The following is an 18119-nucleotide window of genomic DNA, read 5'->3' on the forward strand; positions in this document are numbered from 1 at the left end:
AGTGAAGAAATAATTAGATGGGGTTGTTAAACCAAGGTGACTGAAAAGGACAGGAAAAAAGATGTGTTAAAGATGCTTTTTCGACCATTTTTAGGCTTAGTTAATCAGGTGATGGTATCAATATGTTTGCAAAAACATCTAATAAGTTGTGTTGCAAACTTTAGCTGCAGCTTAAGCAACAAACACATCCCAAATTAGACAATTTCAGAATGATCTTAGTATCTCTGACAATAAAGTAATGCAGTTTATATGTTGCTTCTAAGTTTTGATTCCTTAGTAGATTTGTCCCCTGCTCAAATTGGTTAATTTAGACACATTTAGAGGAATGTTCCTGGTTGCAGAGGTGTTTCAAGACCATATCGCCCCGTTTTTTTACTTTTACTTTTCAGTTGTGTTCAGGGCAGCCTGACTTTTTTTTTCTTCTCTGTAGATGAAAAATATAAAAAGGAAGTGTAAAACTAAAAAAGCTAGTTTAAGGAGGCTAAGAACGCAGCTAAAGGTTGCTGAAGAGTGAAGATATTACTTATTGAACACAGAACTTGAGCCATATTGCATGACATAATGACCACGGTAGTCTCCAGTGCGACTGTCGGTTCATAAGCCAAATGTTTCTATGAGGATTATTCCATTGAGGATGAGGATATCAGAGGAAATGTTGTCTGATGTTGGACACCAGCACCCTACCCAGTGATTTAGAGGCGCTCAGTGTGGAGAACACTTTCTCTGCATGATTCACCACTGGCTTGGATGACAAAAATTGTAATTCAATAAACTAAATTCATTCAATCAGGTAGAAGACGTAATTTCATAAACATAAGCGCTCCTTTTTCTCAGAACTACTGTAACACTTAATTAGCAGACATACAGTTGTGTAAAACATGGCTGTAATGAATGGAAGCAGCTGAAAATCTCCCTTTTGCACATATAATCAGTCCGTATTTAATGTTTAAGGGCTAATATGCACTACAGTAATATAGCAGAATAAAGAATTATTCTGAATAGACGGTTTAAGGTACGTAGTACACAAGAACGGGTAACTATTGTCTTTTCCTTGAGGTGGCAAGAACAAGTACAAAGCTCTTTCTGGCCTGGACATTTCAAACGTCGCCATCACTCAAGGGTAGAACCCCTGAGAAGACGTCACCTTAACGTAACCAAACACACGTCACATTTCTGACCAGTCGCACAGTATATGCCAGACATCACATAAGAAAATAGTTCTGCCCTGAATGTCATAAACAAGCTGCGAGAACAGAGCAGTCATTTTGCTCTTGCTGCCCTGGGAGACAATATGTAAAGAGCTTTAGTCTGACCACGCAGCTCTGTGAGTCCGTCTACTGTTAGTTTCCTCGTTGTTATGAATGGCCCTGAAAAGCCACTACATGCTAATGCTACACATGTAGTGGTTGGAAGTTACAACATTTACATGCAATCTGTCATTCCTATTGCTCAGACAGCATGGAAAACAAGTCACCTGATTACTGTGGCTAAACAGGCAGGAGGAAAGTTTGGAGAGGACAGAGATTGATTTACTAACACTCAGGATGTTTTGTGCTTGCCATGGACATTAAATGTAAAAAAATCTCAGTTAAACGTTTTTTTTTTTTTCTCCTTATTCAGACAAACAACACTATTGTCCCGCCCATGGTCTGGCTGCTGACTCCATCTGTTGTAACAGTGGCGTGGCGGTCAGAGCATGGCATTCCTCTGAATCCTCCCACTGCTTCCTAGAAGGGATGGCTTAAACTCTGAGGGCAAACTTCTTTGGAATAAACAAAGATACAATGACAAATAAAGATGCTCATCGTCGTCTTAAACCGTGTTGTATCTTTATCCTACAGCTTTGGGTCTTTGCTTTCCTTGTAGCCAAGATTACAGTGTAAAAGACTGTTTTTGGTGGTTGAGGAGAAATCGTTCCTTTCATGAGTCCCATCTACTTTTTCTGCATATAAAAGAGTGCTCACTCCATCCGTTTTTGTGTTGCTAATAAGTGGCCACACACCCATTTGACTCTCCTATGTTGGTTGTAGGTTTCTCAAGTATGATGACGTTTAGTTAGATTTGGCAATTCCAGAAATATCTTTGCCTCTCAGGCTACAGTGAAAATAAAGCAATCCTAGTTTCTATTTTGCTTCTAAATGATGAGACATCACTTGATTTGTCCGCTTCATTACCCACTCATGATTGGTCAACATGCTGTTTTTAGCCACATTTAATGGATTTCTCTGTCTTGGCTGCAGAGGTGTTAAAGCTCCTCTTCCTGAAGTGACTCATAAGTCAACAGGCTGTTTGGCTGAGATGAGCTGTTTATAACTCTGTTGGGAGATATTTTACGCAACACAGGGAAGGGTAAGAGGAGGACACAGTCCAGAGGAGAAAAAAACAACAGATTTCATACTAACTATAAACGGAGAGAGTTAATGATGACTTTTAGTAATGAAGTTGTTGTCACCACAGTGGTTCTGATCGGTAACCATCCTCCCCACGTTTTGTCCCAGGCCACATACCGTCCGTTCCTGCGACAGATCCTGGAGGAAGTCTTCCACCCCGACCGACCCGAATGCCCCGACATCGAACACATGTCAGGAGGCCTCACAGACCTGCTGAAGACTGGGTTCAGCATGTTCATGAAGGTGAGACAGTATCATTTCAAGGTTTCCAAAGGGTTCCACTGCAGAAACCCTATCTTTAAATTACACAACAAAGATTTAGCTTTTTTTTGTTTGCAAACACAACATTTACACTCTGCTGTTGCAGTGGGTGGAGATCTGTTTCTCCAGATTGCAGCAGCATTCCCGTAGGAGTAGGAACGGCTCAGTGCTGGGGGACGTAACCTACAAAAACGGCCCGACTTTTAGACCTCACAATGGAAAAATACACAAAACAGCCTTGGTAGATAAAAAAAAAAAAAAAAAAAAAAAGGGCGTGGGAAGTTAAATTAGGAAGACACAAACTTTCAGAAACCTTTTGTCAAAACACATTTTAAGTCTCTGCAATAGACTGAAAAGGTCCCTTCTGTTACCATATGGCTGGGTTATACATGCAGGACACCAGACAAGTCCAGGATTATATTTGTTGCACTGCATGTATTATTAAAAATGTGACATGTTCTGTAGTGGCTGGAGTTAGAAGAAAGAAGAAAAGCACCATACATAGACTATGAAGCCTGGTATTTTCACCAAGTTTACGCTTTAGAGCACCAACAGCCATGTGTCTCCACATGGAGTCCCAGCTGTGCCTTCTCAAAATGCTACAATGGATGAGCCTCTCCTCTGAGAAAAAGCCTCACATCCTTTGGTTTTTAATCCTAACCAGTTAGTCCACATTCATTACTAAAGGCTTTTTATACACACCCAACAGGTGGCCATGTCACTGTTCCACATGGTCATCTGTAGGGGGATGGGTGTGCATAAAAAGTCACTTGCTCCACCTTTAGCACCTGTATGTTTCCTGTATATACACAGCTCTTCTGTGAAGGCCTCAGAGGTCAAATTGATCTTTTCCATTAGTACCAACCCAGAGCGGTTCACTACGGATCAACTTGTTTTTTCACTTCTCTGGCCTTTCCATTAGTAGCGGTTACGTGGGCACTCCCCCTAGAAGGGCGGAGTCACTGTTTGCGTGGCTAGAGCGACTTCAAAACAAGGCCGCCATATTTAAAAAAAAAACAACAACAGCCACAGCAGCAACCAAGTATGTCATAAAATACTGAATAAAGATGTAAGTCCCCAAATCAATACTGTGGTTCAACATAAAGGCGCACATCTTTTTGTGCTCCACGGCTTATGAAAAACGTTACGCGTCGTATTCTCGGCTCCGCCTTGCTTTGGTGACCCCGCCCACATCGGTGTGGTACACAGTTGTAATTAAAAACCTGCTAGAACTGAATCAAGCAGACACGTATCAAATCGAGTTGCTGTGTCACCATGGAAATTGGGCAAAAGAGGCATTAATCAGAGAATCAGCCTAGAGGCCAGTGGTACCTCTGGAGGAGCTGTAGCTATCCACAGCTCAAGTGGGAAAATCTATCCCAACCATGAGTTGTTCACTATTTGGCCTTTATGCAGTAAAGAAAACCACTATAAAAATTCTCTCTAAGCATTATGGTTTTTTTTATTTGTAATGTGAACAATGTGAAATTAGTTTAGGACAACACACGCTTACATTGTACTTGCTGTACGTTCTTGGTCGTCATGCTACAGCTCTGTTTCAGGTAGTTGGCAGCCTTCCTATAACCGTGGACAGCAGTCTGCAGCCAGTGGTTCCAGAGCTGCAGGTCACTCTTTGGACCGTGGCTCCTAATAACCTTGGCTAAAAGTGATAAAGAATGTTTTTGAATATAGATTTTCTACTAACAAATGCAGGTTTTAGCAGCTTTAAAGTTTTTTTTTAATGGAATAACTGCACAACGGCATGACACAGTAACAGTAATATTTCTTTGGATCCATTTCTCTTGTCATAACGTTTTTATTATTTACATCATTTCCTACAAATATCAATATCCCATTGAGAGGATGCATCCATTCTGTTTTTCCAAATGTTTTGTGTTTTTCTTTATTCTAAAACCTAAATAAAGAACTGAAATAATGGTTCTGGAAAAAAAAAATCTCAACAAATTTTCCATCATTCTCGCCCAGTGAATGCTGGAGATAGGCACCAGGATGGATGGATGGATGGATGGATGGATGGATGGATGGATGGATATTTATCATAAATAAGTATCTAAAAGATAATTTAGATTTATCACAAATAATTTTTTGTCCTAAAACGAGCTGTTTCTAAACAAGTTTTATTTATCTGGACTGAGTGCCTAAACGACTCTGGGTTGTAAAGTTTGCCGACCCCTGTCCTAAGCCATCTTTATGTAGAGCGGCTATTCTGATCCTCAGATCCTCAGAGAGCGCTTCGCCATGAGACGCCATGTTGAGCTTCCAGTGACCAGTCTGAGAGAGATGACACCAGATTGTGCCACACCTGCTCTCCATTCACACCTGAGACCTTGTCACATGACACCTGGGTGGGACAATGGCTAATTGGGGCACCGTTTGGGAATTCTTTTTAAGGGATATACTCACTTTTCTTGCCAGCGGTTTAGATGTTAATAGCTGTGCGTTGAGTTAGCAAATTGACACTGTTATACAAGCTGGATGCTGACTACTTTACATTGTATCAAATTGTCATATCTGCAGTGTTCTCCCATGAAAACATCTAACAGAATGTTGTGAGACAGCGTATATGAGTAACAATAGATGGACTCACTTGCAAAGGTTTACTGAAGTCATACGGCCTTCAAGCTCATAAGTGTAGCTGACAATATAAGAAAAACAAATTACTCCATTTAGCAATAGCTCTTCTAAACACAGGAACCACAGCCTGGTTCCACTCTTAAGAAACTTGGCCTGGCGACTAAAGCTATAAACCTGAACTTGAGGCGTGCACCCTCTTTATGCAGTAAAACGCCGCTGTAAAATCTCTATTTTTAACCAAAACACCGGCTGTGAACACAATTTATATGGTTAAGGACTGGACCTTGCCGTCTGAGTTACAGCCTGCCGACGGCCTGCGCAGCGTCGCTTCAGAGAGCCGTCTCAAACTGTCTGTGACCACAATTGTTTGTGTGTCTGGTGTGCCGTGTTTAGTCTTCGTTGAAACAGAGTCCCACTTGTCCAAGAGTCTAGCTCCTACTTCTCCTGATCTACCCCCACGATGTTATGCTCGTAAAAAAATGATTTCAACAAAGGTCATACACCTTGCAGTGCACTGTTTGGACAGCAGCATTATTGATGCATCCATTAAAAATAACGAGAAGTGTTTGGATCGTAGACATCAGGAGATGTGGGGGGCTAGTTTTAAGCAGGAGCTTGAAGGCCAGTGAAAGATGCATGTAGCTGCGATCCAAACGATAATAGCAGCAAACAATACATGGGAGTCTGCTATAAAGGATAAAAATAAAAATAAAAATCTGTAACTCGTGGGTTGAAAGTATCGAAACATCTTTCCTGGTGATGTTTGACTATTTCTTGATAGCTAGATTCCCAATTTAATGTGAGCCTGAACTCTGAAGCTGATTAAGCGACCCCTCTTCCAGCATGATGCTGCCACTACTGAGTTTGTTTTTTTTAAATATTGTTTTTATATGAATTTTCATAGGAATCACACATACATTTGTTATGCTCTCAATAATAGTAGACGTACACTTAAATAGTCCATGTTTGCATGGATTCCCATCACACATACAGTACATGTTGTATATGAACATAAGATCCAAACATTTAGGTCAGACTCAAATGACCGAACAATTAGAGGACTGGGTTTTTAGTTGGAATGTGACTGAATGCAGAAAACTTCAATGGGTTTGAATACTATTGCATGGTCTATATGCAAGTTAAAGTTACTTGTAGGTAAAAGCACAAATTTATCTTTGATCATACAGAAAATTAGTATTGTCAAGGAGGGCTGCAGAGTGGCACAGTTAGTTGCACTGTTGCCTTTCAGCAAGGAGGTCCTTGGTCTTCACATATTCTGCATGACTGTTAGATTAATCGGCTATTCTAACTTGTCCTTTGGTAGGATCGTGTGTGTGTGCATTAACATTTGTCGTGTGTGTCCTGTGTTGTGTAACCGTGATGGACCCGCGACATATCCAGGGTGTACGCTGCCTCTCGGCCAATGACTGCAGGAGATAGGCTCCAGTGACCCTGCAAGGATTAGTGGGTAGAGGGGATGGGTGGATGGTGGAAATCGTCAAGGAAACAACTGAAACTAAACAATGTATTTCATAATAATGTTTGCATTTCCATATTTTATTCCTTTTACTATTATGTAAGAGATAAAAGTGAGAACCGACAAATGAAGGCACTGCTGAGGAATCATCGGGCTTGAACTAAGTAACACAATGGACAAATACTCTGTCCACTTCATCAAGTAAGGTAAAAGCAAAATCAGCAAAAATTAGGAAGTATGACAACAGTTACATCGAGTTTGGCTTTATCGAGTATGAGGATCTAATCTCCACCAAATCTCTCATATATATATATATATATATATATATATATATATATATATATATATATATATATATATATATATATATATATATATATATATATATAGATAGATAGATATATTTAACAGTACAAAAGGCTGTTTAAAAAATACTATCAACTTGAGGAATCTAAAGGGGTCCTTGGAAAAATTGTACTGCTGCTAAGAGGTCCCTGGCCACGAAAAGTCTGATAACCCCTGATCTACAATATCTGTGTATAAAAATAGATTGTATTTAAGAAGAAGTGACCAGCTGTGTTTACTGTACAGTTTGCTTCCTATACAAAGTTTTATTTTAAAAAGAACCAGTTCGCCAGTAACCTGAAGTCCTTTCTTGCCTTCTCTATTTATTCGTAAACTTGACAAAGCGAAATCTGTGGCTGATCATTCAAAAACAAAGGCAGCTCACATTAAGCAGTGAGCTTTTGGTTCAACATGGCCGCCGTTTTTTTTTTACGGAGCAACACCTCCCTCTGTTAGACCGTGAAACATGTTTTGGCTCATGGCCCCTCCATCTCTGTTCATCCCATGGCAGCACACATGGCTCACACGGTGTGTCTGTAGATGCATGTGGTGTGGGCGCTGTCACATGGACCTGGCGTGTCTCTTCATCTCTCACCGTTGAGCTCAACCTGCAACGTAACACGAGCAGAATCAGCCTAAATAATATTCGCTCGCACCTTTTCTTTCCAGAAACATGTTAAACCGTCCCTGACACGCCTGAGCCCAGCCGACTGCCGCCTCACGTGTACAGCCACCCTTGCCACAGGTCCACCCCCTGCAGCTCTGATTGCTCGGTTAGCATTCATAGGCTTGTCCTGACTGCTGCCAGCCAACCAATAGGACCGCACCTGTGTGACCCAGCAGCCAGTAAGGTGCCCAGAAACAGCAAGGCTTAGTTTGCTGCCAAAGGGCTTCTTGTAAACGCTCTGTGGGAGTCTCCCCCTGCCCAGGATGGTGGGACATTCGTATGTGCGTATAAGCACCTGTTTTTATTTCCACGTGTCAGCCATCATGTCACCAGCGTGGGGAGGCAGCCCCCCTGGGAGCGTTGCTGGCAGCGACGCAGAGTGCAAACTCCACCTCCATGGTCACGGCCTCATTACAGATGTACAGACAGAGCGGCAGGCAGGGGGAGATGCAGGGGAAATGTTTGAAAGTGTTTCACCAAGCTGGGGAGGATGTTATCTAAAATGGGAATTAGAGCCAACAACTCTAAAATGACCTGTCCTCGTTTCCAGGTGAGCCGTCCACGTCCCGGCGACAACCCTCTGCTCTTCTTCTTCCTGGTGGGTGGAGTCACACCTTCAGAGCTCCGTCTCATCAAAGACACAGTCACCTCCCTCAAACCAGGAACACAGGTCAGTAGTTTCATCCTGTCGGGTGCTGGATAGAAATCCTGTTGCAGGCGGGTCATTTAACTATAGAATCAGGAGTTTATCCACTGTGTCATCAAATACTTAATGATTTTTAAACCCTTGTTAAGAAATAAGACCATTGGTGATCAACGCTGGTGGTCACTACTTAGTACACCTTGTTGCCAGTAGGACCGTGTTTGGTCTTCTCCTACAACTTTTACAAGATTTGAGCAAACAAAGAGAGACAACTTTTAACATTTCTCTTAACATAATCTAGCAAGGTGGTCCAGAGTTGTTCTCTCTTCTCTTCACTTCAGGTTTTCTGCAGGTTTAGCCCTGGGAACAGAGATGACTATGACTGAAGGTTGATTTTGTGCTTGGTGGACCATTTCTGTGTTGACTTGGCCATATGTTTTGGGTCATTGTGTTGTTCTAGAGCCCATCGATGGACCATATTCAGTTTTCTATCAGAGATCAATCAGTATTTTATTCAAAATGTCCTGAGTTCTCAAAGAGTTTGTGGTGCTATGTACTTTAGCAAGGTTCCCAGAGGCTTTGGAAGAGAAACATGCCCTTAGCATCACATATCCTCCACCATACCTAATTGTGGCTATGGGGTGTTTTCCCACATATTCATCCTTTGATTTCTGATCGACCCATCTGGAGGGTTTATTTTGGATGCTTTGAGATTCATAGTCTCGTCGAACCAAAGTCCCACTTGAGTTTAGTGTATTTTATATCTCTAATAGGACAGAAAATACCCTTTTCTCCCTATATACAGTAGATAATGTCTTATCGTCACTGTGTCAACCCAGTAAGCTAGTTTTCACTGCAGTTCATTGACAGGGAGCTTTGGATATTTTCTTGCCTCACGCATTAAAGTATCACGAACAAAATGTTTAAATTAATGTCAATATGAACTGTATACCAACAGCCATGCCCCTGGTGATTTTAATTAATTTATCATATGTTTACAACTGTTTTAAACCTTTTTATTCGTGTACCAGAGCGCTGACCACTATTTACAGCTCCCTAATAAATTTATTGGCTTGTTTTTGGATAAGGTTGAGGGAAATGTAACTGCAGTAATGATAATCATACGTGTTTAAATGTACAAAAATTATATGGATAAATAAACTGTTATGTCTTAAGACATAAAATGTAATGTCATGTGTGTCCAAAGTGAGAGAAAAAACAACAAATCATACCAACATTCTGTCATTTAATTAGTTTGTCTTAGGGGGGAAATTACCAATCATACCATTGTTTTAATGTGTGTCTTTGTGATTTTTGAAGAGTTTCTGTCATATTCTGTCAAAGGCAAAGTGTCCTTAAATATAATCGATTTCTTTACCAAAACTCAACAGGTAATTGAACGTCCTCCAAAGGCGACGATTGTAAAATCTCGCCAAACACGACAAAACAATAATTGGCATTCATACTCAGCTGGGGGCAGATTGACATTTAACTGAAGTGAGTCATCTCGTTAGCCATGAATTATAAAGGCAAAGAAACTGACTGCATGATGGCTCCTAAGTACTGACCTAAATACACAGGTGGCTGAGATCAGGTGTGAAGGTTAGAGGCGCTGTCTGATCTTTCCATGTGTTGATGCAGTCATCACATGCCTGCCTGTTTGTATAGGGCGGTCTAAGTGCCTAATACATATGCAGTCCGCACTGACACACAAAACGTGGCGATGAATGCGGTTTCTGTGGTTGAGACCACTGCAAGGAGAGAGAAAAGGGACATCAAGCTGGGTAATGTAGGGTTTTCATAATAAAAGGCTTTGAGAATTAGGCCAGAGGCAATGGCAATGATCAAAGCCATCCACGTTGTAATCAAGAGAACTGAATAAAGATGAGATTATACAATGACCTGCCGGGCCACACGCACTCCAACCCCAGCAGATCCGTGTGCGACACACGCTCTCTACATGTAAATGGCATGTACGCACCTCGGCTGGCGTCTGCAGTCCAGCTGGGTTGGCTTCTGCAAAAGCTCCTCAGAGACGTGCTCAGTCTGCCGTCACGGCCGATTTTAGGTGCTGACCTCGAGTAAAAAAGCAACGCTGCTGAGGAGAAACAGAGCTCCTCTGTTGTGTAACAGCACTGCTGCCCTGATTCTAACTACAGGACCATGAGAGCGTACGCTCCAACAAAAAACAGCGGCCTTTTATTTTATCTGCGCCTGATTGTTGCTCTGCATCGGAATAAACATTAAGTACAGCCTACAGCACCAGATGAAGAGTCTTTACCAGTGAAGACATCAAAAGTGCAAATTAAGACCTGGAAATAAATGTGGTAAACAGAAGGGTTAAACAAACCAGAACAGGTCTCATACTTTAGATTCTGTAAAGAGGCTGCTGCTTTCCTTATATTGCATTTTCTGAAGAGGAATGGTTTCCACTTGTCAGGTCAGACCTGGAAGAACGTTTTACCTTCTGATGGGCCTTTCAGACAGGCTGCGGCGACCGCACTGCTGCGCTGTGAAACCCATTCTTTTCAATGGCTTGCGCCGCGCCAGGGCGGTTAATCGCTGCGTCGAGCAAAGCGCAAGCACAGCGCAGCGCACCGCTTCGCGCGCCGTGACGAATGCACGCGTTGCCATAGAAACCGCAAATGCGCTGCGCTGAACCCCGCGGCCAGCGCAGCGCAAATCGCTTCCTGTCTGAAAGGCCCTTTAGGCTGGGTTCACGCATTCAGGGCCACGGCTGATACTGATCAGTGCCAGTGGTCCTCTATTCCGGTCCTCCAGGGCTGGTGTCCAGCAACTTTTATTTGTTATTTTGCTTGAACTAACCTGAGCCAAATAATCAGGTCATTAGCAGGACTCTGGAGAACTTGGCTGCTTACTGAGGAGCTAATTCAGTCATTCAGTCCCGAGGACCGGGATTGAGGACCACTGACCTAGGCCATCAAACTATCATGCATGGTTTCCCAAAGTTTAAAAAAATAAAATCCTGCATTTTGTCTAAACCACCTTATCGTCACAACTCTTTGAGAACTTTGGCTGGCTTTCCATCTGACTAGAACGCCTTCTTCCAAACGTTTTCTGTGACCCCTTCGGGGCTTTTCGCTAGCTCTAAAGTGCGCCACAGACAACAGATTCTCCCACCTAAGCTGTGGATCTATGCAGCTCTTCTAATAAATGCATGAGGTTGATGCCTCTTAGATGTTTTTCTTCATTAGTGCCGTCCTTGCCCAGCCTGTAAATTCAGGTGGACAAGCATGTCTTGGTGGTTTAGCAGCTCTTTCCAGTCCTTAATGGTGTTTTGAACCATATCTAACGCCTGTGGTGTGTTCTCTGTTACAATTATGGACTGTGTGCTAATTCATAACGGCTTTTTTCACCTTTTTTCACCTTTGCTGGAGAAATCAACATAAGATTTCTTTTGATCTGTGGGGTTTTCTTGGCTTTTTTTATAAGAGGATTATTTGCTACCGAGTACTGTTTTTATTTTTATATTTCCTTTGTCGCTCTGGTTTGTACTTGTCAGTAGTGCTTCCTGCTTCCCCCCTGTGCACACCATAAAGGTCCTCGTCTGCTAATAATCACACCGGGGTTGTATGTTGCTGCTTGCCCTATCGGTAATGCCTTGCCTTTGTTTAGTCCCCCACACGTAAGGCTTTGGCAATGTTCCTTCAGTCTATTCCTGTACCATTTTTGGCCCATTTGTTTTATTGGAAGGTTTTGAGTTTGAACTCGTGGCTGGGAATTAAAACTTACTCTGCTGCTTCCTTATACCCTAACCCTCCAACATCTTCACCCCTGCCTTCTAAAAACACCCGTTTGTAAAAAGAAAGTGATAATTATAATGATTACAGACTGACTTAAAACCTCATGCTGAAGAAAATAGTTCTAAGGAACGTAACAAACATCTTTGATTAATATCAAACAAGATTTAGAGCAAAGCATAAGATGATGTCAAGCACCACAGTAGCACATTATGTACCTTCTTGTAATGCCACTGTGGCCGTTTTGATTTCAAAATCAAGCGTGAAATATAAAACTGGCTTTGAACCTGCAGAAGATCCTCTAAAGATGAGGCTAGATATTAAAGCTCACTTCTATGTTTCTGATTATTGCTGCAGTGAAACCCCTGATTTGTTTTGGTGGAAAAGATGCACTAAATTGTTAAGACGAAACAACAGCAGTGGAAACTTTGGTACACTTCCAAAATATGTTTTACCTCCTAATTCCAATTTTATATCAAAGCTTTGAAGCTTTAACTACAAATCGACATCATGGGATTTATTCAGAAAGTAGAAAAATAGAACTTGGACTTTCCCTGAAAGTCTCTGTCCTGTTTATTCAGCTTTCAGTCTTTTTTTTTTAAACATTGTTAGCCATTCTCCGCCTAACATAGTTGTTTTGATTGTGAACCCGCTCGACCCCTGCGGTGTTGACAGGTGAATGCTAAAGGTCAGTGCCAGTTGTTTGCTGCTTTTACATTGAAATCGAAGAAAGCGGCCAGCTTGAGTCGCAGGTGGTTTCCATGAATCCTTAAGCTTTTTTCACACATCCTTCACTGCATGTAAAAGTCACGGCTGCCATGCCGGAATAAACATCCGATATCCAGCTTTACTATTTTTTTTTATTTTATTTTTTTGTAGAAAATGGATGCTAAGATGTCTATTTTTTGTCCCAAACTTTGACAGCATATTCTCAGAAATAAATCTCATGTCAACTACTAACAAATTACTTGTATACCTGAAGAATAGACTAATGGCATGGTATGCAGATTTTAACCCTTTGTTCAGAATGTATATAAAATAAATATAAATCTAAAGATTAGCCAGCGGAGGAGGCTTTTCCGTTTCCTAACCCTAGCCCAGTGTGTTGATTGCTTAAATGGTAAGTGTGGCGTTACGCACGCTGGCATACTTGAACCTTAATGAGGGTGCTCTGCTCCGCTCCAGGTGCTGGTTCTCTCCACCCGCTTACTCAGACCGACGGACATCCCCGAGCTGCTCTTCAGCACCCACAGACTCCAGCCGGATATTGGACTATGATCGGCCGGCACCAGGGACAAACACAAGCTTTGTGGACCAGCACACGTTTGGACAATCAGGTGTCGAAGTCAAACAGATTTTACAGAAATGACCGCTGATTAAAAAGAAAGAAAAAAAAAAAAACAATCCCTGCCTTTTATGTCGAGACATAATCCTCTTTCCTGAAAACAGGACATATAAACTCCAGCGGTGTGTTTGACGACCCGAATGCGTCATTACGTTAAATCTATTGACAATAAAGTGATATACCTTTCACACAACCACAACTTGTGTTGGCTTTCTTTTACATCCGCTGTGAATGAAGCTCAGGTGTTTGTGGTTTATTAGACTCCAGTGTGACCAGGAGGACGTGTGAAAAGGGAAGCCCTGCTGCAGTGGCTGAGAGTAAAGGCACTCAGCATCATCGCCTCGTCGCATCAGAGCATCAGAGCACAACGTTAAACAAACCCTTTGACTCCCTCACGGCCTACAGTCACTTAACACCCACACTCTCAATTCACTCCCTTCCTTGAAGAGTTTACCAATTCAATGCGGGTGTGTGTGTGTGTGTGTGTGTGTGTGTGTGTGTGTGTGTGTGTGTGTGTGTGTGTGTGTGTGTGTGTGTGTGTGTGTGTGGTGGGGGGCAGGTGGAGACTGGTCACATTTACTGTGAAATGAAAAATAGAAAAGCAAGAAGAATGCGTTTCATTGCTTCTAAAATGTTCCCGAATGAAGATTTCAGTCAGAAAACCTCTCCGCCTGCTTCAGGTGGCTCTGCAGGTGGCCCAGGAATCTTGAGTTCTTGAGTTTTGTTCGAGTGTCCACAGTCCAGAGGCTGTGAATGGCTCCCAGACCGAACTTTTTGTTAAAGGGTTGTAAATAATCACCATCTTCCCAATCTATCTCTCTGGGTTTCTTCATTTAGTATAAATCCAAATGAGTTGGTCTACATTTTAAAGGATTGAGATTTTGCAACACTTGCTATTAAATACCCTTAGGTCTTCTTTTAAATGATTTAATCAAGTAAAAAAAAAACTAAACATGAAAGCTAGCAGATTAAAGATACATTTCTGTGAGAATCAAAATATCTAATCTGATTAAAGGGTAACCTCAGAGGTGGACGATGGTCTTTGTTGCAGTTTACATTGAATTTTTTTAAAAGGTTATTTGTGAAATACGGCCTGTCTTAATATCAGTGTGTCCAGGCGATATTTGAACACTGCTGATGGTGCCATTCTTTAAATACACACTGCTTCCACCACATTTTGATGTATAGACATCATTGCTCATGTTTTTAAAGACATTCATTGTACAGAATGCATCGCTGTGTTTCAGGATCTGGTTTTGTGACCCTGGCTGTTGTGCCTGTATGTAGTCTATTTTGTGTCTGTATTGCAATGATGTGACTTCATGGCCAGGTCTCCCTCACAAGTGTCCAATCTCAGAGCCTTCCTGGTTAAATACCATGATCTTAAGCTTCAGGACATCTAAGATTAGGTCAATTCCACAGGCATGTTCAAGGTAACGTCGAAAGCAGTAAAAAGCGTATAAAAGGTCAGATCTGGGGTGTTATATGGACTACATATGTCATCCAAACCTTACCACGATTTAAAGGATCGGAATTTGATTTTGGAGTGATTTTAAGGGTTTAGTCATAACCCTTGTTAGACTATGGGACCAATCTGGTTCCATGTTAAATGAACACATGGTATGGTCTACAAGAGATCTGCTTTACTTTAAAGCAGAACAAAACTCAGTTCCAAGTCAGGAATCTTTGAAGTTGCAGGTACTCATTTAAAACCGGTCTCTATACAAGCATCTATAGTTCTAATTCAAGCAAATGTGCTGAACATAGCACTGAGAAAATAAGTTAACCTTTTAGTGAATCAGTGGCTTATCCCCATTTTTTTGGTGGGCTTTGGTCTCGCATATAAAGTCTGCACAGCCGTCGCACCATTGTCTGACTCATCACTGCATGGTCTCAGAGGAGCTGCTCCATTCATGGTCAGACAAGCTTTTCTGAAAGTCATCCCCTTCACAGCACGAGTCAAGAGGACATCATGGACTCTAATTAGAAAAAGGCACCATTTGTGGAATTTTGTACATTTTGAACTTCTGAAGATTACACCCTTTCACAAATAAGCAAAGACAACATTACTCATTTAAGATTTTTATTGTGGACAATGTGAATTTGTAACAAACAGGTCCTGTGGACTGGTCATTTTCATAAAGTGCATCAGTGATCATCGTCGACGCATGCTACATCCCGGGTCCGCTGTAACACTTCAGCCCCTCCCCATCACACACGGTGATCCACAAAGCTCTAAAGAAATTAATGATAGAAACACGTCGACAGTACAGATTGAGTTCCAGAGTCCTTGCTGAACGGTGACCGTTACCAGCGCCATATATGGCAGTGAATAAAAGTCTGCCACAATGGGCTCAGCTAAGAACAATGTTTCCTTTAGCCGTTAGGAGAGCTGGATTTACACTTTAATCCAACTGATATGCAGTCTGATTGCAGCCAGGCTCAAAGCGGCTGTCCCGTGTCCTCGCATGCCTCTTCCTGAGCAGAAGACGAACCTCCTCCCTGCGCGGTTTCACACGCCATCTGACACGAGACCGATCTTCACCCAGAGGTCGTCGACCCTGTAAAGACCCATTTACCTCCTGTTCTGTAGATGCACCACTGTTCAGCTCACCAGCCTGCCTCCGTCAGCCAGACCGATTCAGGAGTTTAATAAAAGGAGAGTTCTTCCCCCGTTCTTCCGTTTTCCCCCCTCAGCTTTCAGCCGTCCTCACACCGATGTCACAGTCCTGACTTTGGCAGACAGCGCCTGTTTGAAACGCCTCTTCAGATCCTGCATGTTGGGAGACTTGGGCCGGGGGATGAGGGGGGAGCGCCTCTTCTCTGCGGCGGTGGCGGCGCCGGCAGAGGGAGGCGACGGCGGCGGCGGCTGCTGCTGCTTGGCGAGCTGGCAACACAGTCTGTGGAAAGCGCCGTGCACCTGGTTGTAGTCCTCGCTGGCGGAGACCTCGTAGAAGGAGCAGCCCAGGGTCCCCGCCAGCAAGGGGCCCTGCTGGGTGTCGACGCGCCTCAGGTGCAGCAGGTCGGCCTTGTTGGCCAGCAGGATGACCGGGGGAACGCTGGAGCCGCCGGTACGGAGGACCAGCTGGTGCAGCTGATCGATCAGCTCGAAGCTGCGGCGGTCCGTCACCGAGTAGACCAGCACCACGGCGTCGGCCCACTGGATGGAGCACGTCACGTGGTCGGGGAGACTGATGCCGTTATCGGTCATCTAAAAAAAGTAAATACGACAACATGATTAGATCACTTCCTGTGTGGGAGAGGTCATCATTTAGAACCAGATCAGATGTTCTCAGGCTTAAAGAAAAATATAAAATAAAACTTTCTAATGCTGACAGGAGTGGAGCTATACTATTACTGCTGCAGAGGAGAGGTGTGGATGACTGCAAAAATGCCCAGATTTGCATCAGGGTATCATTTACAGTGGCCCCAGACAGCCATTACCCTAAATGGTAGAGATTACACAGCCCAAAATGAGGGGCTTGCTTCATAGGGGGGGGGGGGGGAGAATGAAATCTGCTGCGTGTTTGGTTTCAGAACCGTCCTCTCCAGACAAAGTTTACCGTCATCTCTGTATTAGATTTAGACCAGTCTGATCAGCTGTGCCGCGTTAGGGACCAGGGCTGACTGAAGCAACAATAAAAAAAAAAGGAGAATGGGCGCTTACCTCGGCACCAGGAGTGTCCTGGACCTGGATGGTCACCTGATCTCCGTCCACCTGGACTTCCCTGGAGTACAGATTACCTGCACACACAAAGCATGGAAAATTAGGTTGAGCTCTTTTTAAAAAAAAATAAAAAGTAAATAAGCGACAGCATGGCTCATTTGTTTTCCAAAAAGGAAAAATAATTAATTTAACTTACCCGCATTTCGCTGATAGTCTCCAATGAAACGCCTCGTCAGGAATCTCACCACCAGCGCTAAAAAACGAAACAAAAGCAACAACATTAGACCTCAGTTCGCCACTCTGTCGTGAACTCGTCCGTCATCACCACGCCTGCGTTTCGGCGGAAGCCTCACCTGTTTTGCCCACGCCGCTGCCTCCAATAACAGCGATCTTAATGACCCGGTTCGGGACGGAGTATTCAGGCGCGCTGCACTCCGCAATGGTGGACATGTTCTGAATGAGTCGCATTGTTCTTCCCCGTCAATCAGTTCCGACAAGAGTAATGGGAAAGAAAATTTCCACACACAAAAAAACCCACGGCTCTGGAGAAGTGGTAGGAGCTATTCCGGTATCCCTGCTGAGGATGAGGAGAGTTACTCTGGAGCCGAGCTGAGAGAGACTTCTGCTGCCGAGGAGACGCTCGCTGCTTTTATAGAGGCAGCCGCTGCTCGCGTCTGATTGGCTGGTCCTTACCCCGCGCGTGCTGGTGCTTACTCCTCCCACACGTGGATAAACTGCTCTGAAGGAGAGCTGCTCCTGCTTACAGGTGGGACCCGACAGAACAGGCTCTCTTTGGAGAAAAGCTTCTGGGGTCCGTGGGGTGGCGTGGGGGTATTTCTCCTGTACAGTGATGTAAGAAGTCACTTCTCGTGGAAATAAACTGCCTCCGAGGAAAAACATGTTTCAGAAATAAACAGCCAAGAGATTTTGCCTCCGTGTAGCCCAGGATTAGAGATTTACCCATCAGA

General features: G+C 43.2%; 2 protein-coding genes across 2 annotated transcripts in view; one reads left to right on the forward strand and one right to left on the reverse strand.

Moving 5' to 3' along the window:
* Positions 1 to 13677, forward strand: part of scfd2 (sec1 family domain containing 2) — a 138835-nt gene extending 125158 nt beyond the window's left edge. Inside the window, exons 7-9 of the mRNA XM_012851471.3 lie at positions 2499 to 2633; positions 8286 to 8405; positions 13325 to 13677. Coding sequence (XP_012706925.3) covers positions 2499 to 2633; positions 8286 to 8405; positions 13325 to 13417 — 348 coding nt within the window. The 3' untranslated portion in view covers positions 13418 to 13677. The remainder of the gene's footprint in view (positions 1 to 2498; positions 2634 to 8285; positions 8406 to 13324) is intronic.
* Positions 13678 to 15550: 1873 nt separating this feature from the next.
* Positions 15551 to 17767, reverse strand: rasl11b (RAS-like, family 11, member B). Its single transcript, XM_012851482.3, has 4 exons — positions 17505 to 17767; positions 17348 to 17404; positions 17152 to 17228; positions 15551 to 16695 (listed from the first exon to the last, which is right to left on the reverse strand). Exons 1-4 carry the CDS (start codon positions 17617 to 17619, stop codon positions 16195 to 16197), a joined length of 750 nt encoding a protein of 249 aa, XP_012706936.2. The 5' UTR covers positions 17620 to 17767; the 3' UTR covers positions 15551 to 16194.
* Between the last annotated feature and the right edge of the window lie 352 nt (positions 17768 to 18119).

The sequence above is a fragment of the Fundulus heteroclitus genome, chromosome 9 (assembly GCF_011125445.2).
Source record: "Fundulus heteroclitus isolate FHET01 chromosome 9, MU-UCD_Fhet_4.1, whole genome shotgun sequence".
NCBI classification, from domain to species: domain Eukaryota; kingdom Metazoa; phylum Chordata; class Actinopteri; order Cyprinodontiformes; family Fundulidae; genus Fundulus; species Fundulus heteroclitus.

Coding starts and splice junctions, on each gene's coding strand:
- rasl11b (XM_012851482.3), bottom strand. CDS start 17,619: ATGCGACTCATTCAGAACATGTCCACCATTGCGGAGTGCAGCGCGCCT. Junction 17,405..17,504: donor CAGCGGCGTGGGCAAAACAG/GTGAGGCTTCCG, acceptor TTCGTTTTTTAG/CGCTGGTGGTGAGATTCCTG. Junction 17,229..17,347: donor AGACTATCAGCGAAATGCGG/GTAAGTTAAATT, acceptor TTGTGTGTGCAG/GTAATCTGTACTCCAGGGAA.